Consider the following 25,920-nt stretch of genomic DNA (forward strand, 5'->3'; position numbering starts at 1 on the left):
ATTCTCCTGCCTCAGCCTCCCGAGTAGCTGGGACTACAGGCGCCCACCTCGTCGCCTGGCTAGTTTTTTGTATTTTTAAGTAGAGACAGGGTTTCACCGTATTAGCCAGGATGGTCTCGATCTCCTGACCTCGTGATCCGCCCATCTCGGCCTCCCAAAGTGCTGGGATTACAGGCTTGAGCCACCGTGCCTGGCCCCAATTCTTGTTACTTTCAATTTCATTGTTCTTTCTGTCAAATTACTGTCTTACAAATGATTATTATTACTATTTTTTTTGAGATGGAGTCTCTTTCGTCCAGGCTGGAGTGCAGTGGTGTGATCCTGGCTCACTCACTGCAACCTCCGCCTCCTGGGTTCAAGCAATTCTGCTGTCTCAGCCTCCCAAGTAGCTGGGACTACAGTCACAAGCCACCACGCCTGGCTAATTTTTGTATTTTTAGTAGAGATGGGGTTTCACCATAATGGTCAAGGTGGTCTCGAACTCCTGACCTCAGGTGATCCACCCACCTTGGCCTCCCAAAGTGCTAGGATTACAGGCATGAGCCACCGTGGCCAGGCACAAATTATTATTGTTATTAGATTTCAGTTCTTGAGTGCATTTTCAGATTGCAGATTTCTTTCCTTTGTTTGAATAGGTGAGTTTGATATACTTTAGTAACGTAACTTTTAAGTAACTATAGCAGTACAATATAGTAAGAGTCTGTCAACTTACTTTCCCAACAATCCGAAGATAATTTTGTCCAGATATCTCAGGTTTTACGATAGACTTTAAAGGGCACTGATGGTCTTGAAATAAGATGAATTTTTTTAAATGATAGAAAATATTTATTAAAAAGTTTTTAAGGCCAGACACAGTGGCTCGTACCTATAATCCCAGCACTTTGGGAGGCCGAGGCAGGATGATCGCTTGAGTCCAAGAGTTCAAGACCAGCCTGGGCATCTTAGTGAGACCTCATCTTTACAAAAAATAAAATTAGCTAGGTGTGGTGGTTCGTACCTGTAGTCCCAGCTACTCTGGAGACTGAGGTGGGAGGATTGCTTGAGCCTGGGAGGTTGAGGCTGCAGTGAGCCGAGATTGTTCCACTGTACTCCAGCCTGGTGGCAGAGCAAGACGCAGTTTCAAAAAACTTTTTAGTGTAAATTTGATTTTTATTCAAGAAAATCTCTATCTTTACAGAGTTCACTGCCAAATTTTAAACAAAATGAGTTTTCAGTTGTTCGGCAACATGAGGAATTTATCTGGCTTCATGATTCCTTTGTTGAAAATGAAGACTATGCAGGTTATATCGTAAGTATTGAGACTCCATTTTAATTCCATTTTCTAGGAGATTTTAGGTACTTTATTATGTTTTGGAATATTGTTTAGCATTTTCTGTGAACTGTTTTTTTGTTTTGTTTTTGAGATGGAGTCTCACTCTGTTGCCCAGGCTGGAGTGTAGTGACTCAGTCTTGGCTCACTGCAGCCTCTGCTTCCCGGGTTCAAGCAATTCTCCTGCCTCAGCCTCCCAAGTAGCTGGGATTACAATCACGCACCAACACACCCAGCTAATTTTTGTATTTTTAGTAGAGACAGGGTTTCACCATGTTGGCCAGGCTGGTCTTGAACTCCTGACCTCAGATGATTCGCCCACCTCGGCCTCCCCAATTGCTGAGATTACAGGCGTGAGCCACCATGCCTGGCTCTGTTATGTTTTTTAGAGACAGAGTCTCACTCGTGTTGCTCAGGCTGGAGTACAATGGCGTGATCTTTGTTCACTGCAACCTCTGCCTCCTGGATTCAGGCGATTCCCCTGCCTCAGTCTCCCAAGTAGCTTGGATTACAGGCACCCGCCACCATGCCCCGCTAATTTTTTTTTTTGTATTTTTAGTAGAGACAGGATTTCACCATGTTGGCCAGGCTGGTCTCCAACTCCTGACCTCAGGTGATTCTTCCTGCCTCGGCCTCCCATAGTTCTGGGATTACAGGTATGAGCCGTCACACCCAGCCTGATATGTTTTTTTAAATTATCAGTTATGAAACATGTTTGGTTACCACCTTGATCCTGAAATGTTTTCTTAGGGGATGTGGGGTATGTTACATTCCCTCATTTAAACTTAATTTCTTACCGTTTGTTAGAATTGAAATGGGCTTGTCCTAGGGACTAAGGATATGTGACAAACCATACTGGTTTTAAAACCATGGTTGGGGCTGGGCGTGGTGGCTCATGCCTGTAATCCTAGCACTTTGGGAGGCTGAGGCGGGTGGATCACAGGTCAGAAGTTCAAGACCAGCCTGGCCAAGATGGTGAAACCTCGTCTCTACTAAAAATATTTTTAAAAATTAGCTGGGCATTGTGGCAGGTGCCTGTAATCCCAGATAATGGGGAGGCTGAGGCAGAATTACTTGAACCTGGGAGGCAGAGGTTGCAGTGAGTCAAGATCCCACCACTGCACTCCAGCCTATGTGACAGAGCGAGCCGCCGTCTCAAAAAAAAAAAAAAGAAAGAAAGAAAAAACCATACTTGGACAGATATTTAAGAGTTGGAAGTCTCGGCTGGCCATGGTGGCTCACGCCTGTAATCCCAGCACTTTGGGAGGCCAAGGCAGGCAGATCACCTGAGGTTGGGAGTTTGAGACCAGCCTGACCACATGGAGAAACCCCCATCTCTAATAAAAATACAAAATTAGCCAGGCATGGTGGCACATGCCTGTAATCCCAGCTACTCAGGAGACCAAGGCAGGAGAATCACTTGAACTCAGGAGGCAGAGGTTGCGGTGAGCCAAGATCACGCCATTGCACTCCAGGCTGGGCAACAAGGCACGGTGGCTCACGCTTGTAATCCCAGCACTTGAGGAGCCTGAGGTGGGTGAATCACCTGAGGCCAGGAGTTTAAGACCAGCCTGGCCAACATGGCGAAACCCTGTCTCTACCAAAAATACAAAATTAGCTGGGCGTAGTGTTGTGCACTTATAATCCCAGCTACTCCAGCCTGGGCGACAAAGCAAACCTCCGGCTCCAAAAAAAAAAAAAAAGTTATCTACTTTTTTTTTTTTTTTCTGGAGACATGGTGTTCCTCTGTCACCCAGGCTGGAGTGCAGTGGTGCGGTTTTGGCTCATTGCAACCTCCGACTCCCCGGTTTAAGCGATTCTCATGCCTCAGCCTCCTGAGTCACTGGGATTATAGGCGCCTGCCACCAGGCCCAGCTAATTTTTGTATTTTTGTCAGAGACAGGATTTTGTCATGTTGGCCAGGCTGGTCTCCAACTCCTGACCTCAGGTGATTCTTCCTGCCTCGGCCTCCCATAGTTCTGGGATTACAGGTATGAGCCGTCACACCCAGCCTGATATGTTTTTTTAAATTATCAGTTATGAAACATGTTTGGTTACCACCTTGATCCTGAAATGTTTTCTTAGGGGATGTGGGGTATGTTACATTCCCTCATTTAAACTTAATTTCTTACCGTTTGTTAGAATTGAAATGGGCTTGTCCTAGGGACTAAGGATATGTGACAAACCATACTGGTTTTAAAACCATGGTTGGGGCTGGGCGTGGTGGCTCATGCCTGTAATCCTAGCACTTTGGGAGGCTGAGGCGGGTGGATCACAGGTCAGAAGTTCAAGACCAGCCTGGCCAAGATGGTGAAACCTCGTCTCTACTAAAAATATTTTTAAAAATTAGCTGGGCATTGTGGCAGGTGCCTGTAATCCCAGATAATGGGGAGGCTGAGGCAGAATTACTTGAACCTGGGAGGCAGAGGTTGCAGTGAGTCAAGATCCCACCACTGCACTCCAGCCTATGTGACAGAGCGAGCCGCCGTCTCAAAAAAAAAAAAAAGAAAGAAAGAAAAAACCATACTTGGACAGATATTTAAGAGTTGGAAGTCTCGGCTGGCCATGGTGGCTCACGCCTGTAATCCCAGCACTTTGGGAGGCCAAGGCAGGCAGATCACCTGAGGTTGGGAGTTTGAGACCAGCCTGACCAACATGGAGAAACCCCCATCTCTAATAAAAATACAAAATTAGCCAGGCATGGTGGCACATGCCTGTAATCCCAGCTACTCAGGAGACCAAGGCAGGAGAATCACTTGAACTCAGGAGGCAGAGGTTGCGGTGAGCCAAGATCACGCCATTGCACTCCAGGCTGGGCAACAAGGCACGGTGGCTCACGCTTGTAATCCCAGCACTGAGGAGCCTGAGGTGGGTGAATCACCTGAGGCCAGGAGTTTAAGACCAGCCTGGCCAACATGGCGAAACCCTGTCTCTACCAAAAATACAAAATTAGCTGGGCGTAGTGTTGTGCACTTATAATCCCAGCTACTCCAGCCTGGGCGACAAAGCAAACCTCCGGCTCCAAAAAAAAAAAAAAAAGTTATCTACTTTTTTTTTTTTTTCTGGAGACATGGTGTTCCTCTGTCACCAGGCTGGAGTGCAGTGGTGCGGTTTTGGCTCATTGCAACCTCCGACTCCCCGGTTTAAGCGATTCTCATGCCTCAGCCTCCTGAGTCACTGGGATTATAGGCGCCTGCCACCAGGCCCAGCTAATTTTTGTATTTTTGTCAGAGACAGGATTTTGTCATGTTGGCCAGGCTGGTCTTGAACTCCTGACCTCAGGTGATCCTCCTACCTCGTCTCACAAAATGCTGGGATTATAGGCATGAGCCGCCATACCCAGCCTCAGGTTATCTAATCTAATATGTACCAGATGTGGCCAGTCACGTTTTCTCACGCCTGTTTATCCCAGCAGTTTGGTAGGCCAAGATAGGCAGATTGCTCTAGCGCAGTAGCTCAAGACCAGCCTGGGCAACATGTTGAAACCCTGTCTCTACCAAAAATACAAAATTAGCTGGGCGTAGTGTTGTGCACTTATAATCCCAGCTACTCCAGCCTGGGCGACAAAGCAAACCTCCGGCTCCAAAAAAAAAAAAAAAGTTATCTACTTTTTTTTTTTTTTCTGGAGACATGGTGTTCCTCTGTCACCCAGGCTGGAGTGCAGTGGTGCGGTTTTGGCTCATTGCAACCTCCGACTCCCCGGTTTAAGCGATTCTCATGCCTCAGCCTCCTGAGTCACTGGGATTATAGGCGCCTGCCACCAGGCCCAGCTAATTTTTGTATTTTTGTCAGAGACAGGATTTTGTCATGTTGGCCAGGCTGGTCTTGAACTCCTGACCTCAGGTGATCCTCCTACCTCGTCTCACAAAATGCTGGGATTATAGGCATGAGCCGCCATACCCAGCCTCAGGTTATCTAATCTTAATATGTACCAGATGTGGCCAGTCACGTTTTCTCACGCCTGTTTATCCCAGCAGTTTGGTAGGCCAAGATAGGCAGATTGCTCTAGCGCAGTAGCTCAAGACCAGCCTGGGCAACATGTTGAAACCCTGTCTCTACCAAAAAAAAAATTGATAATAATTAAATAAATATGTACCAGATGTTATAGTAAAGAATAGATGGTTATTGTGGTCTCAGCTGTTAACCGCAGTCTGGCTCTGTCGCCCAGGCTGGAGTGCAGTGGCCGGATCTCAGCTCACTTGCAAGCTCCGCCTTCCGGGTTTACGCCATTCTCCTGCCTCAGCCTCCCGAGTAGCTGGGACTACAGGCGCCCGCCACTTCACCCGGCTAGTTTTTCTTTTTGTATTTTTTAGTAGAGACAGGTGTTAGCCAGGATGGTCTCGATCTCCTCACCTAGTGATCCGCCCATCTCGGCCTCCCAAAGTGCTGGGATTACAGGCTTGAGCCACCGCACCAAGCCTGGATTTCTAAAATTTTTTTTTTTTTAATCATCGTGACCTGATTTCATCTCCATCCTTGTAGCTTCCACTCCTTTTCAGTAATTTGTTTTCTTTTTCTTTTTCTTTTTTCTTTTTTTTTTTTTTTTGAGACAAGGTCTTGCTCTGTCAACCTAGGCTGGGGTATAGTGCTAAGCATAGCTGAATGCAGCCTCCAACTCCTAGGCTCAGGTGATCCTCCTGCCTCAGCCTTCTCGGTAGCTAAGACTACAGGTGTCTACACCCAGCTAATTTTCAAATTTTTTTATAGAGAAGGGGGGGTCTCACTCTTTGCTTAGGCTGGGCTCAAGTGATATTCCTTGGCATCCCAAAGTGTTAGGATTACAGGCATGAGGCTCCACCATGCCCAGCCAACAGTTCTTATTTATGGGCCCTTCCTCCTAAGACAGTTTCTTTTCCTTACATCTTTCTCTTGAATGATATATCTCTTCTAGGTCTTATATTTTTATTTAAGGTAAGTGCTTACTTACTCCCTGACTGTGGATGAATAGAGTGAAGTTAGTCATTAATCTGTGTCTTGTTCTTTTTGTTTTTGAGACGGAGTCTCGCTCTGTCCCCCAGGCTGGAGTGCAGTGGCCGGATCTCAGCTCACTGCAGGCTCTGCCTGCTGGGTTCAGGCCATTCTCCTGCCTCAGCCTTCCAAGTAGCTGGGACTACAGGCGCCCGCCACCTCGCCCGGCTAGTTTTTTGTACTTTTTTTTTTTTTTTTTTTTAGTAGAGATGGGGTTTCACCAGGTAAGCCAGTATGGTCTCGATCTCCTGACCTCGTGATCCACCCGTCTCGGCCTCCCAAAGTACTGGGATTACAGGCTTGAGCCCGGCCCTTTTATTTTTAAAACAGTTCTTTCTTGGCCGGGCGCGGTGGCTCAAGCCTGTAATGCCAGCACTTTGGGAGGCCGAGACGGGCAGATCACAAGGTCAGGAGATCGAGACCATCCTGGCTAATACGGTGAAACCCTGTCTCTACTAAAGAATACAAAAAACTAGCCGGGCGACGAGGCAGGTGCCTGTAGTCCCAGCTACTTGGGAGGCGGAGGCAGGAGAATGGCGTGAACCTGGGAGGCGGAGCTTGCAGTGAGCTGAGATCTGGCCACCGCACTCCAGCCTGGGTGACAGAGCCAGACTCCGTCTCAAAAAAAAAAAAAAAAAAAAAACCGTTCTTTCTTTCTGGTACACTCCTCCAATCCAGGACCTGTTTTAACATCCCTGCTGCATTGTAATGTATTCATTAATTTAAAAAGTTTTAATTTGTATTAATTTTAAAAAACACAATAGCATAAAGCTATTAGGAGTTCATTAATTTTTAAAATACATTTTTGTTGGCCGGGCGTGGTGGCTCACGCCTGTAATCCCGGCACTTTGGGAGGCCGAGACAGGCAGATCATGAGGTCAGGAGATCGAGACCATCCTGGCTAACATGGTGAAACCCCGTCTCTACTAAAAATACAAAAAGAAATTAGCCGGGCATGGTGGCAGGAGCTTGTACTCCCAGCTACTTGGGAGGCTGAGGCAGGAGAATGTCGTGAACCCGGGAGGCAGAGCTTGCAGTAAGCCGAGATTGTACCACTGCACTCCAGACTGGGTGACAGAGCGAGACTCCATCTCAAAAAATATATATATACATTTTTGTTTAATCATACCATTTATATACTTTTGGAAAGCGATATGCGTATTTGTTACACGTATTCAGTCTGTGGTCAGAGCTTAGTACACACATGAATTTGAGGATTCCAGGTTGCTGTTGGAGTCTGTAGATTGAAATTTATTTAGAATTGCTGTTCTGATAGCAGAAAGTAGTTGTATCTATGCTGTATTTCTTCTTTAGTGTACAGGACTTCAGAACTCTTTTGTTTGTTTGTTTTTTGAGACGGAGTCTCGCTTTGTTGCCAGGCTGGAGCACAGTAGCACCATCTCAGCTCACTGCAACCTCTGCATCCCTGGTTCAAGCAATTCTCCTGTCTCAGCCTCCCGAGTAGCTGGGACTACAGGCGTGCACCACCACACCCAGCTAATTTTTGTATTCTTAGTAGAGACAGAGTTTCACCATGTTGGCCAGGATGGTCTCAATCTCTTGACCTCATGATCCACTTGCCTCAGACTCCCAAAGTGCTGGGATTACAGGCATGAGCCATTGCGCTTGGTCAAAACTCTTAATTTCTACAACTAGTCAAGTTCTCCAGTCTGAATTTGGATGTTCAGGGTGTTCAGCTCAGTCTGGATACCCTTAGCTTTCCCAGACGCAGTCTTTTATGGTGGCGGTAGTACAGTGCTTCAAGAAATGAAAATTTCCTTAAAATTAGTGATTTGGTCCTGTTACAGATTCCACCAGCACCACCAAGACCTGACTTTGATGCTTCAAGGGAAAAACTACAGAAGCTTGGTGAAGGAGAAGGGTCGATGACGAAGGAGGAATTCACAAAGATGAAACAGGAACTGGAAGCGTATGTGATTTTTTTTTTTTTTGGGTCGTTGTTGCCTTTGTTAATTGTGCTTGCCTTTTTTGGTGTTTTCTGATATCCCATCATTTTAATTGTTTCACCATGGAGACCCTTTCTGGAAGATGCAGGTTTAAGTCATACAACCAGTATTAATGATCATGATCAGAGCCTACAGGAAAATTACAGAATAGTTGTCTCCACTGTAAAATTATTTAAATTCATATTTGAAATAGACCCTGAAAGTTGAAATTGGAAGATCCAAAAGCTTATTTTAAAAAAGTAAAAGGTCCAGTCTCTTTTTGGACTTAGGGGAAAAAGAAGTAGAGAACGTGACTTTTTTAAAGCAGAATAGACATTGTTTTGTTTTTTTTCTCTTTACAAAGCCTTAGTCACTACCAACCTAGTTCTCTTTTTTCAATGTGGACATATTGCCGTAATTCTCAAAAGAGACTGTACTGAGCAACTACATATATTCTGTTTTCTTAAAAATGCATGTATATGCAGTGCGAATTATCACAATTTTTTCAAGAATCTAATACATTTCTAGTATATATGAAACTAATACAGTCATTTCATGAAAAACAGTTTTTAACTATTCTCTAGTTACTTTGCTTCTATATTCTTTTCTCTTTGGGCAGAAGCCACAGGCAGAGAAAGGAAGAAAGGGAAATTATGTACAGGTTGAGTATCACTTACACAGAATGCCTGGGAGTACATTTTGGATTTTAATTTTTGTTTTTTTTTTGGACTGTTTCCTTTATATTTACTGGTTGAGCATCCCTAATCTGAAATCTGAAATGTTCTGATGAATATTTCCTTTGAGCGTCATGTCTTTGTTTAAAACTTTTCAGATTTTGAAGTATTTTGGATTTCAGATTTTGGGGTATATTTTCAGATTTTCAGCCTATATTTCATTTTTAGTGTATTTACTAAACATACAGAATCTTTCGCCTTTTATTAAACATTTGGAGTAATTTTGGATTTGCTGGATATGTTTCTCTATTTTGAGAGTTGTACAAGGAAATAATTTTCCTTAGTTATCACCTCTGTCACTTTTTTGGGTCATTTCTCCCTTTCATACATTTCCTCTCTTCTTCTTCCACTAGTTTCAGTTATCAGTTATATATTGACACTGCTACTAGACTCCTCCTCAGGATGCTAAACTCTTGAAAAGATAAATCAGCAAAGCAGGTCTTGGATGCAAGCAGTGGTCTGATAGCAGACAGATATGTATTCAAAGTTTGTAAGATTGAAAACTGGAAATGAGCAGAGCACATTAATATAGAAGAATCTGTGATTTTCCAGTGGCCCTGATCATGATTCTTTTGTGGTCTGGTTAGGGGTTGGATAACAGAGAACCTTGGGTTTATTCTACTGCTACCTCCATCCTCTGCATCCTTCTTTTTTGTCTTCACTGAATGACTACCCTCACAGAGATCAAACTTCTCCCAACATTGGTCCTGCTGGTTTGCTGGTTTGCTGGTATGTAAAACTTATCCTTCTTGCACGTAGTTGAAGCAAGAATATCAGGCCTTTTCCTTGAATTTTTTTTTTTCCCCCCAAACTGACATGTATTACTTTGTGGTCTCTGAGATTCACTGCTGGTATTAAAATATTTTAAACACATTTCATTGGTGTAATGGCAAAAAAATCAGTTTCTTCGTAGTGTGTTTCTTGTGTGTTTGGGTAATTAGATGAAAATAATTATTAACGTTGAAAATATGCTCACTGAGGTTTTGGGTTTTAATTTTTTTTGTACTAAGTTGTTTAAAAGCAGTAATTGGATATTGAATCATTAAGATTCTATCAAATAATTTGTAGCATACTTTCTCTAGAGCTGAGAACAAGCAGCCCTATAGTTAACTTTAACATCAACTCTCGTAGTAAGAAAAATTTGTAAAACTTAAAAATATTAACAATCAGATATAAATATTATTAACTGGCATGAAATCTTTTTCAAAGCTGGGTTTTATGTATTTCATTAACAGTTCAACTAAAACCCTTGTTTACCTGAATTATGTCTTTGTATCTCTAATTTTGCATTTGGAATAATCCAAAGAATATTTTCTGAAAAAAATTGTTGCAGGTGACTTTTTAGTTGATGGAGTTTTTTACCTTTAATTATCTGTATTGTTTCTAGTGAGTATTTGGCAATATTCAAGAAGACAGTTGCGATGCATGAAGTGTTCCTGTGTCGTGTGGCAGCACATCCTATTTTGAGAAAAGATTTAAATTTCCATGTCTTCTTGGAATATAATCAAGATGTGAGTATCAAATTGATTGGTGGTCAAGTTTTCTTTTTTTTTTTTTTTTTTTTGAGATGGAGTCTCGCTCTGTTTCCCAGGCTAGAGTGCAGTGGCATCATCTTGACTCATTGAAAGCTCCACCTCCCAAGTTCACACCATTCTCCTGTCTCAGCCTCCCTAGTAGCTGGGAGTACAGGCACCCGCCACCACGCCCGGCTAATTTTTTCTATTTTTTAGTAGAGATGGGATTTCACCGTGTTAGTCACGATGGTCTCGATCTCCTGACCTCGTGATCCGCCCGCCTTGGCCTCCCAAAGTTCTGGGATTACAGGCGTGAGCCACCGCGCCTGGCCCAAGTTTTGTTTTTAAAGAGTCATTGGAAAAGGCAAGAGTAGTTAGAAAAGGCTCAAGGCCTTTTTTTAGAATGTTTGTATTTTTCTCTTTTTTTTTTGAGACAGAGTCTTGCTCTGTCATCCGGGCTGAAGTGCTGTGGCGCAATCTCTGCTCACTGCGACATCCTCCTCCCAGGTTCAAGTGAATCTCGTGCCTCAGCTTCCCAAGACTACGTGCCTATAGTCCCAGCTAATTTTTTTTTTTTTTGAGATGGAATTTCGCTCATGTTTCCCAGGCTGGAATGCAGTGGTACAATCTCGGCTTACCACAGCTTCTGCCTCCTGGGTTCAAGCGATTCTTCTGCCTCAGACTCCCAAGTAGCTGGGATTACAGGAATGCGCCACCATGCCAAGATGATTTTTGTATTTTTAGTAGAGATGGAGTTTCTCCATGTTGGTCAGGCTGGTCTCGAGCTCCCGACCTCAGGTGATTCACCCACCTCAGCCTCCCAAAGTGCTGGGATTACAGGTGTAAGCCACTGCGCCCAGCCTAATTTTTGTATTTTTAGTAGAGACGGAGTTTCACCATGTTGGCCAGGCTGGTCTCGAACTCCTGACCTCAGGTGATCCACCCGCCTCGGCCTCCCAAAGTGCTGGGATTATAGGCATGAGCTGCGCCTGGCCTGTTTGTATTTTTCAAGTTAAGTGACACTTTTTCAGTAGTAATGCAGTTATTTCAGTAGAACTTGAGTAGATTAATTGACAGAATGATAGTTACGCATGTTACTAGCCAGGCATGGTGTCTCATGCCTGTAATCCCAGCACTTTGGGAGGCCGACCCAGGCAGATCACCTGAGGTCAGGAGTTCGAGACCAGCCTGGCCAACATGATGAAACCCCATCTCTACTAAAAATACAAAAATTATCTGGGCATGGTGGTGGGTGCCTGTACCAGCTACTCGGGAGGCTAAGACAGGAGAATCACTTGAACCCGGGAGGCAGAGGTTGCAGAGAGCCGAGATCGTGCCATTGCACTCCAGCCTGGGGGACAAAAGTGAAATTCCTATCTCAAAAACTAACAATAAAAAATAAAAAAATCGTGTTACTGGCTGGGCACAGTGATGCCTGTAATCCCAGCACTTTGGGAGGCTGAGGCAGGTGGATCACAAGGTCAGCAGATCGAGACCATCCTGGCTAACATGGTGAAACCCCGTCTCTACTAAAAATACAAAAAAAATTAGCTGGGCGTGGTGGCGGGCGTCTGTAGTCCCAGCTACTCAGGAGGCTGAGGCAGGAGAATGGTGTGAACCCAGGAGGCAGAGCTTGCAGTGAGCTGAGATCACGCCATTGCACTCCAGCCTGGGCAACAGAGAGAGACTCCTTCTCAAAATAAATAAATAAATAAATAATCGTGTTACTTCAAGGGACACTGGTTTTTTTTTTGTAATCCTTAATTGCAAATCTCTTGAGAAGTGGGGGCGAGGCACGGTGGCTCAGCCTATAATTCCAGCACTTTAGGAGGCTGAGGCGGGCGGATCACGAGGTCAGGAGGTTGAGAGCAGCCTGGCCAATATGGTGAAACCCCGTCTCTACTTAAAATACAAAAATTACCTGGGCTTGGTGGCTACATGTCTGTCGTCCCAGCTACTCGGGAGGCTGAGGTAGAAGAATTGCTTGAATCTGGGAGGTGGAGTTTGCAGTGAGCCAAGGTTGCACCACTGCATTCCAGCCTGAGTGACAAAGCGAGACTTCGTCTCAAAAAAAAACAAAAACAAAAGAAATAGGGTTATCACATTGACTAATGTTCTTAAATTTGAGTTTGGAGTCTTCTGAAGCCTTGTAGAGAATTCCGAGGAGGTGATTGAGCTAAAGAATTCCAGATTTGGGTAAATCATTGACTCTGAATCTGTTTAACTGACCATTGGTGCTGATTGGTTGTTATTTTTCCCTTCCCTGCCTACTAAAAACTTTTTTTTTTTTTTTTGAGATGGAATCTCTCTCTGTCGCCCAGGCTGGAGTGCAGTGGCACGATCTCGGCTCACTACAACCTCCGCCTCCCAGGTTCAAGCGATTCTTCTGCCTCTCCCGAGTAGCCACCATACCCAACTAAATTTGTATTTTAGTAGAGACAGGGTTTTGCCATGTTGATCAGGCTGGTCTCAAACTCCTGACCTCAGGTGACCCACCTGCATCGGCCTCCCAAAGTGCGGGGATTACAGGTGTGAGCCACCGCACCAGGCCAGGGTGGTTGCGCTTTAAAGATTTCTTCGTTCATAGTGCTGGCAAAAAATTTTTTACTGAATGACTGATAAAAATCTTGGAACCTATGTTTGGATGACAAGATTAATTAATAATTTTCGCAGAAAATAAATGTAGCATAGTGCTCATGTACTTACAGGTTAACCTCAAGATCAAAGAATTTGGGCCGGGTGTGGTAAGTCACACCTTTAATCCCAGTACTTTAGGAGGCCGAGGCAGGAGGAGTGCTTGAGCTGAGGAGTTCGAGACCAGCCTGGGCAACATAGTATGACCCTGTCTGTTTAAAAAAAGAAAAGAAGAAAGAAAAAAGCCGGGTGTGGTGGCTCATTCCTGTAATCCCAACATTTTGGCAGGCTGAGGCAAGGCATTCACTTGAGGCCAGGAGTTCAAGACCAGCCTGGGCAACATGGTGAAACCCCCATCTCTACTAAAAACACAAACATTAGCTGGGCATGATGGTGCTTGCCTGTAATCCCAGCTACTTGGGAGGCTGAGACATGAGAATCACTTGTATATGGGAGGTGGAGGTTGCAGTGAGCTGAGATTGTGCAACAGCATGGGTGACAGAGAGGTTCTGTCTCAAAAGAGAAAAAAGAGAAAAGAAGCTAAAGTTTGTGAGTAAGGATGAGATGCTCAAAATTTGATTTGGGAAAGCTGTCCCAGGCAATAGAATGGATTGGAATAAGATGAGAATTATTAACTAATAGATCAGTCTAGGAAAGAGATGATGAAGACTTTACTAGGAGAATAGGAGTGGAAAGGGACAGTTTTCAGTCATTTGCTGGTAGAATTTGAGCTATGAGGAAAAGGAAGAAGTTGTAGAAATTTCAAGGTTTAAATGAGAAGTATGGAATTTTAAGGAACATGTTGGAGTCAGACTGTTCGGATGAAGGGGCCACAATTCAAAGAGGGAAGATAGAAATTTTGGAGTTTAGATTTTTCTTTTTCTTTTTTTCTTTGTTTTGGAGATGGAGTCTTGCTCTGTTGCCCAGGCTGGAGTGTGGTGGTGCGATCTCAGCTCAGTACAACCTCTGCCTCCCAGGTTCAAGTGATTCTCCAGCCTCAGCCTCCCGAGTAGCTGGGATTACAGGCACGTTTCACCATGCCTGGCTAATTTTTTTTTTTTTTTTTTTTTTTTGTTGAGATGGAGTTTCGCTCTTGTTGCCCAGGCTGGAATGCAATGGTGCGATCTCAGCTCATGGCAACCTCTGCCTCCTGGGTTCAAAAGATTCTCTTGCCTCAGTCTCCCTAGTAGCTGGGATTATAAGCAGATACCATGACGCCCAGCTAATTTTAGTATTTTTAGTAGAGATGGGGTTTCACCATGTTGGTCAAGGCTGGTTTCAAACTCCTGACCTCAGGTGATCCACCGGCCTTGGCCTCTCAAAGGGCTGGGATTACAGGTGTGAGCCACTGCGCCCAGCCCAGAGATTAAATTATAATGAGCACTGTGTTAGAGTCATCTAATGTGAGGTTACAGTCACAGTCTCCATGTAAGGAAATTATGTGGGCAATTGGATATAACATGTAAGGTTAAGGAATGAGCTTATGGGTAGTATTCTAGTCTGTTTGGCTGCTATAGCAAAATACCTTAGACTGGCTAATTTATAAACAACAGAATTTATCATTTACAGTTCTGGAGAATGGGAGGTCCAAGATCAGGGTGCTGGCAGATTACGTGTGTGGTGAGGGCGCTGTGCTTCATAGGTGGCACCTTTTTGTTGCGTTCTCACGTGGCAAGAGGATAACATTCCCTCAGCCTCTTTTATAAGGACTAATCCCATTTATGAAGCCTCCACCCTCATGACCTAATCACTTCTCAAAAGCCCCACCTATTTTTAAGAGATGGAGTCTTGCTGTATTGCCCAGGCTGAAATGTAATGGCTATTCACAGGTGCAGTTATAGCACATTGCAGCCTCAAACTCCTGGCATCAAATGATCCTCCCACCTGAGCCTCCCAAGTAGCTGGGACTCCAGGCACGAGCCACTGCACCTGGCTCAGGCCCACCTCTTCTTAATTATTATTACCTCGGAAGTTAAGCTTCAAGATACGGGCCAGTTGTGGTGATGCATGCCTGTAATCCCAGCACTTTGGGAGGCCGAGGTGTTTGGATCACCTGAGGTCAGGAGTTCAGGACCACTCTGGCCAACCCAGTGAAATCCTGTTTCTACTAAAAATAGTCGAGCATGATGGTACATGCCTCTGGTCCCAGCTCCTCAGGAGGCTGAGGCAGGAGAATAGCTTGAACCCAGGAGGCAGAGGTTGCAGTGAGCCTAGATCACGCCACTGTACTTCAGCCTAGATGACAGAGGGAGACAGTGTCTCAAAAAATTTTTTTTTCAGCATATGAATTTTAGGGGGACACATACATTCAGACCATAGCAGGTAGTGATAAACAGTTATGAGTCATTTACATAAAGGTGGGCATTGAAGCAATGGAAGTTCACGGGAATTAGATGCGTTGCTCCTTTATGGAGCACACTGATGCAACAAGTGCTAGGAGTCAAAGAGTTAGCTGCTGCTTGTTGGTTTTGCCCTTGGATAACCATTCATGTTGTTCAAAGTCATCTTTTTTGTGTCCCTTGTGCTATAAATTGCTGACCCCAAAAGCCAGACAAGAGACACTTGGATGAGTGCAGAGTTCCAAATGTATAGGATATGTATTCAGAGTTATTGAGGAATCGTACAGTAGTATATTGTGCCCCAATAAATTTTACATGTTTAAAGGAATTCTCGAGCCAAAATTTTGTGTATTAAAATTTTATAAAGCAGTGTTTGACAGAATACGGTGAGAGGGCTGCTTGCAACAGAATTATCAGATATGCTCATAATATGTGAAATATCTAGGCCTTCTTGTTGACCAACTGAACCTGAATCTTTGAGAGTGAGTCCTGAATATCTGTATTATTACCAAACTCCTTTTTATGCCCTAAAATTTGAAAATCATTGATGTACATGATGAAATTGCCACTTATATATTAAGATTAAAAACTAGGATCCTTTTGAGATTGCCATTTAAATATCAAAGAAAAAGGAGGCACTGCTTTCCTTTTGTAACCTTAAAAAATGTTAAATTACCTTTCTTTCAGTTGAGTGTGCGAGGAAAAAATAAAAAAGAGAAACTTGAAGATTTCTTTAAAAACATGGTTAAATCAGCAGACGGAGTAATCGTTTCAGGAGTAAAGGTAAGATTTTACTTGATTAACTGTGGTATTGAGACTTCTTTTAAAAGGGAGATAGATTGAGATTTCAAATGTGCAGAATTAGAGTAAAAGACACTTGTACGGTTAGAATCTTTAGTCCTAGGAACAGGAGGAATCCCCTTGACCTGGATTCCTTTCCTTAGAGCGTTCCCTTCTACAATGGATGAGAAGTCTTAAGCTAAGGGAATTTGCCCAACTGCAGCCCACACCCCTTCCCTTCACATCAAACCAGGATATAGGTTTCTAGAATCCCCTATTTCCCTTCCCAAATCCCAAGCCTTGCAGTTCCTACATGGGCAACGTCTCTGAGTTCGTGCCATTCATGTGTATTCCATGAGTGGTTAAGGGGTGATCATGGGGCAGGTGGGTGGAGGGGAGGAACAGTGTGCAATTTGGAATGTCCACCCACATGCACATGAAGTCCTCCTAGATGCAGGACAGACAGCTGCAGAGCGTACCAAGAGGTGCTGCCTCTGTTTTTACATTTAACGTTTAGCCTTGGAAATGTTAGGGACAGACCTAAGTTCAGCTTTGGAGTTAGAAGATCTCTGTTGAGGCCGAGCATGGTGGCCCACGCCTGTAATTCCAGCCCTTTGGGAGGCCAAGGTGGGTGGATCATTTGAGATCAGGAGTTCAAGACCAGCCTGGAGGTCTCGGGAGGCTGAGGAACCTAGGAGGCGGAGGTTACGGTGAGCTGAGATTTCGCCACTGCACTCTAGCCTGGGCGACAGAGTGAGACACCCTGTCCCAAAAAAAAAAACAAACAAAAAAAGATCGCAGTTGGAGTTTTGGTGTTGCTTCAAGCTACATGTCCTTGGGAAAAGTTACTTTATTTTGTTTTTCTGGATCTCGGTTTTTCCATTTTTTCTTTTTTTTCCCCAAGATAGAGTCTTGCTCTGTCGCCCAGGCTGGAGTACAGTGGCATAATCTCGGCTCACTGCAACCTCTGCCTCCTAGGTTCAAGCAATTCTCCTGCCTCAGCCTCCTGAGTAGCTGGAATTACAGGCACCCGCCACCATGCCCGGCTAATTTTTGTATTTTTAGTGGAAACGGGGTTTCACCATGTTGGCCAGGCTGGTCTCAAAGTCTTGACCTCCTGATCTGCCTGCCTCGGCCTCCCAAAGGGCTGGGATGTTACAGGTGTGAACCACTGCGCCCTGGCAGATTTTCCATTTTCAAAATGGGGTTAATAATACTACCCACCTTACTGACTTAATAAAAAGATTGAGATAATATGTGTGGAAAACACCTATATTTTTTTTCTTTGTTTTTTTTTTTGAGATGAAGTCTTGCTCTGTCGCCCGGGCTGGAGTGCAGTGGCCGGATCTCAGCTCACTGCAAGCTCCGCCTCCCGGGTTTACGCCATTCTCCTGCCTCAGCCTCTGGAGTAGCTGGGACTACAGGCGCCCGCCACCTCTCCCGGCTAGTTTTTTGTATTTTTAGTAGAGACGGGGTTTCACCGTGTTAGCCAGGATGGTCTCGATCTCCTGACCTCGTGATCCGCCTGTCTCGGCCGCCCAAAGTGCTGGGATTACAGGCTTGAGCCACCGTGCCTGGCTCTTTTTTTTTTTTTTTTTTTTTGAGACGGAGTCTCGCTCTGTCGCCCAGGCTCGAGTGCAGTGGCGCAATCTTGGCTCACTGCAAGCTCCTCCTCCTGGGTTTACGCCATTTTCCTGCCTCAGCCTCCTGAGTAGCTGTGACTACAGGCGCCTGCCACCTCGCCCGGCTAGTTTTTAGTATTTTTTTTAGTAGAGATGGGGTTTCACCGTGTTAGCCAGGATGGTCTCGATCTCCTGACCTCGTGATCCGCCCGTCTCGGTCTCCCAAAGTGCTGGGATTACAGGCTTGAGCCACCGTGCCCGGCCCTTTTTTTTTTTTTTTTTTTGTTGAGACGGAGTCTTGCTCTCTCGCCCAGGCTGTAGTGCAGTGGCATGGTCTCGGCTCACTGCAAATTCCGCCTCCCAGGTTCACACCATTCCCCTGCCTCAGCCTCCCCTGTAGCTGGGACTGCAGGCGCCAGCCACCACGCCCAGCTAATTTTTTTGTGTTTTTAGTAGAGACAGGGTTTCACTGTGTTGGCCAGGATGGTCTCGATCTCCTCACCTCGTGTCTGCCTGCCTTGGCCTCCCAAAGTGCTGGGATTATAGGCGTGAGCCACTGCGCCCGGCCGAAAACACCTGTATTTTTCTTAATGATGTTCTAAAAATGGTACAAGAGTTGATTTATCTGAAGATTCTTAGCATTAAAATATGAGAACAATGTTTCTATTATTAGGCAAATACTAGGAAAAAAAGAATGCTGCTTTGTCATCATTGCCTGTTTTTATAGACATAATAAAATCGGTGTGTAGAGTACTATTTGATTTATACTCTGATTTTTCAGAGACAGGTCAGTGGATACTTGACAGTGCATGTGCTGTGGCTGCTTTCCAATAAGGACTCAGCTTACTTCCATTTGATGCTGCTTATGCATTAATATCAATCATTTTTCTTAGCCATTAAATGTAAACCACTATGTTGATTATAATTTGATAATTTTATTAATAGAGTAATAACATTTTTGAACACTTATACTGTGTTGATTGGTAGCCCACATTTTCTTGTGTAATCTTCACAACAACCCTACCAGTGTTATCCACATTTTTACAATTAAGAAAACTGGCCTGGCGCGGTGGCTCACACCTGTAATCCTAGCACTTTGGGAGGCCAAGGCGGGCGGATCACCTGAGGTTGGGAGTTTGAGACCAGCCTGGCCAACATGGAGAAACCCTGTCTCTACGAAAAATACAAAATTAGCTAGGCATGGTGGCTCATGCCTGTAATCCCAGCTACTCGGGAGGCTTCTGAGGCAGGAGAATTGCCTGAACCCTGGAGGCAGAAGTTGCAGTTAGCCAAGATTGTGCCATGGCACTCTAGCCTGGGCGAAAGAGAGAGAGAACTGTTACATATGAATTATGAATTTTATTTTAATATTTGTTTTTTATTTTATTTTGTGTTTTGAGACAGGGTCTTGCTCTGTTGCCTTAGGCTGCTGTGCAGCCCCAGTCTCAGTTCACTGCAACCTCTGCCTCCCAGGCTCAGACGATCCTCCCACTTCAGCCTCCCAAGTAGCTGGAACTATAGGTGCATGCCACCGCACCCAGCTAATTTTTGTATTTTTTGTGGAGACAGTTTCTCCATGTTGCCCAGGCTGAACTCCTGGGCTCAAGTGATCTGCCCACCTCGGCCTCCCCAAAGTGCTGGGATTACAGGTGTGAGCCACTGTATCCAGCTGAATTACAGCTTTCAATGACATTTTGTCAGTACTGACTCTTGGCTGCTTGTGTTCTGTTGATACTGGTCTCCAATTATATCCTGTCAGCTGATGCTTTTTCACTTAATTATTGGTAATGTACAAGGGGGTAAAATACTATTAATTTTGTTTTTGTGCCAGGTGCAGTGGCTCACTCCTGTAATCCTAACACTTTGGGAGGCTGAGGCAGGTGGATCACTTTAACTCAGGAGTTTAAGACCAGCCTGGGCAACATGACAAAACCCTGTCTCTACAAAAAATACAAAAATTATCTTGGTGTCGTGGCATGCACCTGTAGTCCCAGCTACTTGGGATGCTAAGTCAGGAGGATTGCTTGAGCCAGGGAGGTTGAGGCTGCAGTGAGCCATGTTTGCACCACTGTAGTCCAGCCTGGATTACAAAGCAAGACTCTGTCTGAAGATAATAATAATAATTTTTATTTTTAATGTATAGCTAGCTTTGTTTCAAAAAAAAAGATTGAAGACAGTGGTTAATCGTATTATTGCTCTCAGATAGTTTGGCCAGGTTCCTCAGTGCAGTCAGAAAGGGCTTCAATGACTAAGGCTAGGCAGCCTTCAGGAATGGCCAGTGGAATACGTAACAGGCCAAGAAAAATAGATTTTCACTTCTGTCCACCAGAATTGTTTTCTTTTTCCTTAAAAACAATTGATCACTTATGCTGGCAATAGTATGTTTACTGAAGAGGCAAAATTGTAGAGGCAGATCACAAAGAAGTACACCATGTCAGGCCAAGTGCGGTAGCTCATGCCTGTAATCCCAGCACTTTAGCACTTTGGGAGGCCGAGGCGGGCAGATTACTTGAGGTCAGAAACTTGAGACCAGTCTGGCCAACATGACGAAACTCTGTCTCTACTGAAAAATACAAAAATTATCTTGGTGTCGTGGCATGCACCTGTAGTCCCAGCTACTTGGGATGCTAAGTCAGGAGGATTGCTTGAGCCAGGGAGGTTGAGGCTGCAGTGAGCCATGTTTGCACCACTGTAGTCCAGCCTGGATTACAAAGCAAGACTCTGTCTGAAGATAATAATAATAATTTTTATTTTTAATGTATAGCTAGCTTTGTTTCAAAAAAAAAGATTGAAGACAGTGGTTAATCGTATTATTGCTCTCAGATAGTTTGGCCAGGTTCCTCAGTGCAGTCAGAAAGGGCTTCAATGACTAAGGCTAGGCAGCCTTCAGGAATGGCCAGTGGAATACGTAACAGGCCAAGAAAAATAGATTTTCACTTCTGTCCACCAGAATTGTTTTCTTTTTCCTTAAAAACAATTGATCACTTATGCTGGCAATAGTATGTTTACTGAAGAGGCAAAATTGTAGAGGCAGATCACAAAGAAGTACACCATGTCAGGCCAAGTGCGGTAGCTCATGCCTGTAATCCCAGCACTTTAGCACTTTGGGAGGCCGAGGCGGGCAGATTACTTGAGGTCAGAAACTTGAGACCAGTCTGGCCAACATGACGAAACTCTGTCTCTACTGAAAAATACAAAAATTAGGCTGGGCGTGGTGGCTTACATCTAATTCCAGCACTTTGGGAGGCCGAGGCGGGTGGATCACGAGGTCAGGTGTTCGAGACCAGCATGACCAACGTGGTGAAACCCCGTCTCTACTAAAAATACAAAAAAAAATTAACTGGGCGTGGTGGCGTGCGCCCGTAGTCTTAGCTACTCAGGAGGCTGAGGCAGGAGAATCGCTTGAACCCAGGAGGCGGAGGTTGCAGTGAGCCGAGATCGTGCCACTGCACTCCAGCCTGGTGACAGAGCGAGACTCCGCCTAAAAAAAAAAAACAAAAATAGCTGGGTGTAGTGGTGTGCACCTGTAGTCCCAGCTATTGGTACGCCGAGGCAGGAGAATCACTTGAACCCGGCAGGCAGAGGTTGCAGTGAACCAAGATCATGCCACGGCACTCCAGCCTAGGCGACAGAGTGAGACTCCATCTCAAAAAAAAAAAAAGAGTACAGCATGTGAACTTGGACCTATTTGGGGAGCACTAAGCCTTCAATTACAAAATCATAGAAGATTTCTTACTTGATAGATAGAAATACATGTCTATTAAAGTCTTGGTGAAATTAGTACAGTAACATCTGACTATTAGAGGATAGCTGTGCTATTTTACTGATAATCTTTTGTATTTATAAAGTTATTTACATATTAAACTAAAGCAAATAAGTGAAAAAAGTTTATATTTTCTTTTGGTCTTGTAGGATATAGATGATTTCTTTGAGCATGAACGAACATTTCTTTTGGAATATCATAACCGAGTTAAGGATGCATCTGCTAAATCTGATAGAATGACAAGATCCCACAAAAGTAAGATTTTTCTGTGGTTAAAGCTTATATCTTTTAATGGAATAATTATAAAGTTCATATTATAGTTTGAAAAAGTCTTAATATAGAGCAGTAGTTCTCAAACTGTGGCCTGTTGGAGTCTAGGCTCCATGGCTCTTTTATAGTGAGCCTGTGAGGTCAAAACTATTTTCAGCTGGGCACAGTGGCTCATGCCTGTAATCACAACACTTTCGGAGGCTGAAGCGGGAAGATCACTTCACTTGAGCTCAGGAATTCAAGACCAGCCTGAGCAACAGAGTAAGACCCTGTTTGTATTGCACCAGCCTAATACAAAAAATAAAATTAGGCAGACGTGGTGGCCCATGGCTGTGGTCCCAGCTACTAGGAAAGCTAAGGTGGGAGGATGCCTTGGGCCTGGGAGGTCGAGGCTGCAGTGAGCTGTGGTCAGTCGTACCACCACACTCCAGTCTGGGTGACAGAGTGAGACTGTCTAGACAACAACAAAACAACAACTATTTTTATAATGATACTGTGATAGTTTTTGCCTTTTTCACCATGTTGACATTTACACCAATGATGGATAAAGCTGCTGCTGCATAATTACATGCAAATCGAGGCAGTGGCAACAAACTGGACTAGTAGTCTCTATATTCTTTCCTGCCATGCACTTGCTTTTTTTTTTTTTTTTTTATTTGAGACGGAGTCTCTATCGCCTAGACTGGAGTGCAGTGGCGCGATCTTAGCTCACTGCAACAACCTCTGCCTCCCAGGTTCAAGCAATTCTCCTGCCTCAGTCTCCCAAGTAGCTGGGATTACAGGCGCCTCCCACCGTGCCCGGTTAATTTTTGTATTTTTGGTAGAGATGGAGTTTCACCATTTCATCATCTTGGCCAGGATGGTCTTGAACTCCTGACTTCATGATCTACTCGCCTTGGCCTCCCAAAGTGCTGGGATTACAGGTGTGAGCCACTGCACCCAGCCACTTGCAATTTTTTAAAAATGTGACTTTCACTTAAGAATGCCCTTAATGAAACAGTAAAAATTGATTGTAATCTCTACCCTTGAGTATACATTTTAAAATACTCTGAGTGATGAAATAGGAGGTATGCATAAAGCACTTTGGCTACATACTCAAGTATGATGGTTCTGTAGGAAAGCATTTTAGTGATTGAGTTGTGATTGAACTAGCTAATTTTTTCATAGAACACTACTTTTACTTTAAAGAATGACTGATAGACAAACTATGTTTATGAATATTTGGCAAATGTTTTCTCAAAAATCAAGTAATTGTTTAAATTAGAGGAACCTGACCAAAAAAAAAAATCAGTTATTTCAAGGAAAACAAAGATAGTATTTGTTGCCAATGAAAAGTCAAGCTTCAAGTGATAATTAGAATTTTGGAAAACTTTATATCTCTCACCATGAGCTTACTTCCCAATAGATACTGGACTAGTAGTCTATATTCTTTCCTGCCATGCACTTGCAATTTTTTTTTTTTTTTTGAGACGGAGTTTCTGTTGCCCAGACTGGAGTGCAGTGGTGCGATCTCGGCTCACTGCAACCTCTGCCACCCAGGTTCAAGCAATTCTCCTGCCTCAGCCTCATGAGTAGCTGGGATTATAGGTACTTGCCACCAAGCCTGGCTAATTTTTGTATTTTCAGTGAGAGGGGGTTTCACCATGTTGGCCAGGCTGGTCTCAAACTCCTGACCTCAGGTGATCTGCCCCCCTTGGCCTCCCAAAGTGCTGGGATTACAGGCGTGAGCCACCAGCCCTAGCATCTTTATACTTTTTCCTTTTTTTGAGACAGAATCTCACTCTGTCACCAAGACTGGAGGCTGGAGTGCAGTGGCGTGATCTTGGCTCACTGCAACCTCCGCCTCACAGGTTCAGGCAATCCTTGTGCCTCAGCCTCCCGAGCAGCTGGGACTACAGATGCACACCACCACACCTGGTTAATTTTTGCATTTTTAGTAGAGACAGAGTTTTGCCATGTTGGCCAGGCTGGTCTCGAACCCTTGACTTCAAGTGATCCACCCACCTCGGCCTCCCAAAGGAGGGAGTGGTTACAGGTATGAACCCACCGCCCTCAACCCTAGAATCTTTATATTTTCATATAAATTTTAGAATCAGCTTTCTTTTTCTACACAAGTGGCTGCTGGGATTTTGGCTGGGATTGTGTAGATTCTATAGATTAATTTGAAGAGAATTGACATCTTAACAATATTGATCCTTCTGGTACATTAATATGGCATATTTCCACTGAGTTGGGTCTTTGTTAATTTATCTCAGCAGTGTTTTGTAGTTTTCATTGTATAGATCTTATACATCTTTAGTCAGATTGGTTCTTGATTATTTGGTTTTTGATGCTATTATAAATGTTGTGTTTTATTAAGCTGAAGACAGTGACTCAGACCTGTAATTTCAGCACTTTAGGAGGCTGAGGTGTTTGGATCGCTTGAGACCAGCCTGGGCAACATGGTGAAACCCAGTCTTTGCAAAAAATAGGCCAGGCGTGTTGGCTTACGCCTGTAATTCCAGCACTTTGGGAGGCTGAGGCAAGCGAATCACCTTAAGTCAGGAGTTCGAGACCAGCCTAGCCCACATGATGAAACCCCATCTCTGGCTGGGCGCAGTGGCTCACACCTGTAATTCCAGCACTTTGGGAGGCCAAGGCAGGCAGATCATGAGTTCAGGAAATCGAGACCATCCTGGCTAACATGGTGAAACCCTGTCTCTACTAAAAATACAAAAATTTAGCCAGGCGTGGTGACAGGCACCTGTAGTCCCAGATACTCAGGAGGCTGAGGCAGGAGAATGGTGTGAACCCAGGAGGCAGAGCTTGCCGTGAGCCGAGATTGAGCCACTGCACTCCAGCCTGGGTAACAGAGCGAGACTCCATCTCAAAAAAAAACCCCATCTCTGCTAAAAATACAAAAATTAGCTGGGCATAGTGGCGTGCCCCTGTAGTCCCAGCTACTCGAGAGGCTGAGGCATGAGAATTGCTTGAACTCGGGTGGTGGAGGTTGCAGTGAGCCAAGACCCTACCACTGCACTCCAGCCTGGACGACAGAGTCAGGCCTTATCCCTCCCCTGCCAAAAAAAAAAACAATTAGCCAACCGTGGTGGCATGCGCCTGTGTCTCAGCTACTCGGGAGGCTGAGGTGGGAGAATCACTTGAGCCCAGGAGCTTGAGACTGCAGTGAGCCATGATCACACCACGGCACTCATGCCTGAGCAACAGAGTGAGACCGTGTCTCCAAATAAATGTTATTTTTTGTTGGTGGTGGTGGTGGGTTTTTTTGTTTTGTTTTGTTTGTTTGTTTTGAGAGAGAGTCTAGCTCTATCGCCCATGCTGGAGTGCAGTGGTGCGATCTCGGCTCACTGCAAGTCTGCCTCCCGGGTTCATGCCATTCTCCTGCCTCAGCCTCCCGAGTAGCTGGGACTACAGGCACCCGCTACCACACTTGGCTAATTTTTTTGTATTTCAAGTAGAGACGGGGTTTCACTGTGTTAGCCAGGATGGTCTCAATCTCCTGACCTCATGATCCGCCCGCCTCGGCCTCCCAAAGTGCTGGGATTACAGGCGTGAGCCACCGCACCAGGCCATGTTACGTTTTTTAAAATTTCAATTTCAAATTGTTCTTTGCTGATACATAGAAACACAGCGTATTTTTTCAGTATTGATCTTATATTCTGCAATCTTGCTAAATAAACTCACTTATTAGTTCTAGTAACTATTTTGTAGATTCCTTAGTATTTTCTATGTAGATGATCATGTCACGTCTATTAATGAAGAAAGTTATACTTCTTGCTTTCCACTTTGTTTTTTTTGATTGTTTGTTTTTTGAGATGGAGTCTCGCTCTGTTGCCCAGGCTAGAGTGCAGTGGCGTGATCTCGGCTCACTGCAAGCTCTGCCTCTCGGGTTCACGCCATTCTCCTGCCTCAGCCTCTCAAGTAGCTGGGACTACAGGCGCCCGCCACCACAGCCAGCTAATATTTTGTATTTTTAGTAGAGCCAGGGTGTCACCATGTTAGCCAGGATGGTCTCGATCCCCTGACTTCGTGATCCACCTG

The 25,920-nt window shown here is 44.5% G+C and overlaps 1 protein-coding gene across 3 annotated transcripts in view; it reads left to right on the forward strand.

Annotated features, from left to right (window-relative positions):
* SNX6 (sorting nexin 6) overlaps positions 1-25,920 on the forward strand; it is a 73,598-nt gene that overhangs the window by 21,712 nt on the left and 25,966 nt on the right. For 2 of the 3 annotated variants that reach the window (XM_033188302.1, XM_033188300.1), the window contains exons 4-8: positions 1,178-1,288; positions 8,086-8,207; positions 10,345-10,468; positions 16,132-16,227; positions 21,759-21,864. In XM_033188302.1, coding sequence (XP_033044193.1) covers positions 1,178-1,288; positions 8,086-8,207; positions 10,345-10,468; positions 16,132-16,227; positions 21,759-21,864 — 559 coding nt within the window. The remainder of the gene's footprint in view (positions 1-1,177; positions 1,289-8,085; positions 8,208-10,344; positions 10,469-16,131; positions 16,228-21,758; positions 21,865-25,920) is intronic. The other variant, XM_033188301.1, reaches the window with a different exon arrangement.

The sequence above is a fragment of the Trachypithecus francoisi genome, unplaced genomic scaffold, assembly GCF_009764315.1.
Source record: "Trachypithecus francoisi isolate TF-2019V2 unplaced genomic scaffold, Tfra_2.0 Lachesis_group3, whole genome shotgun sequence".
Classification (NCBI taxonomy): Eukaryota; Metazoa; Chordata; class Mammalia; order Primates; family Cercopithecidae; genus Trachypithecus; species Trachypithecus francoisi.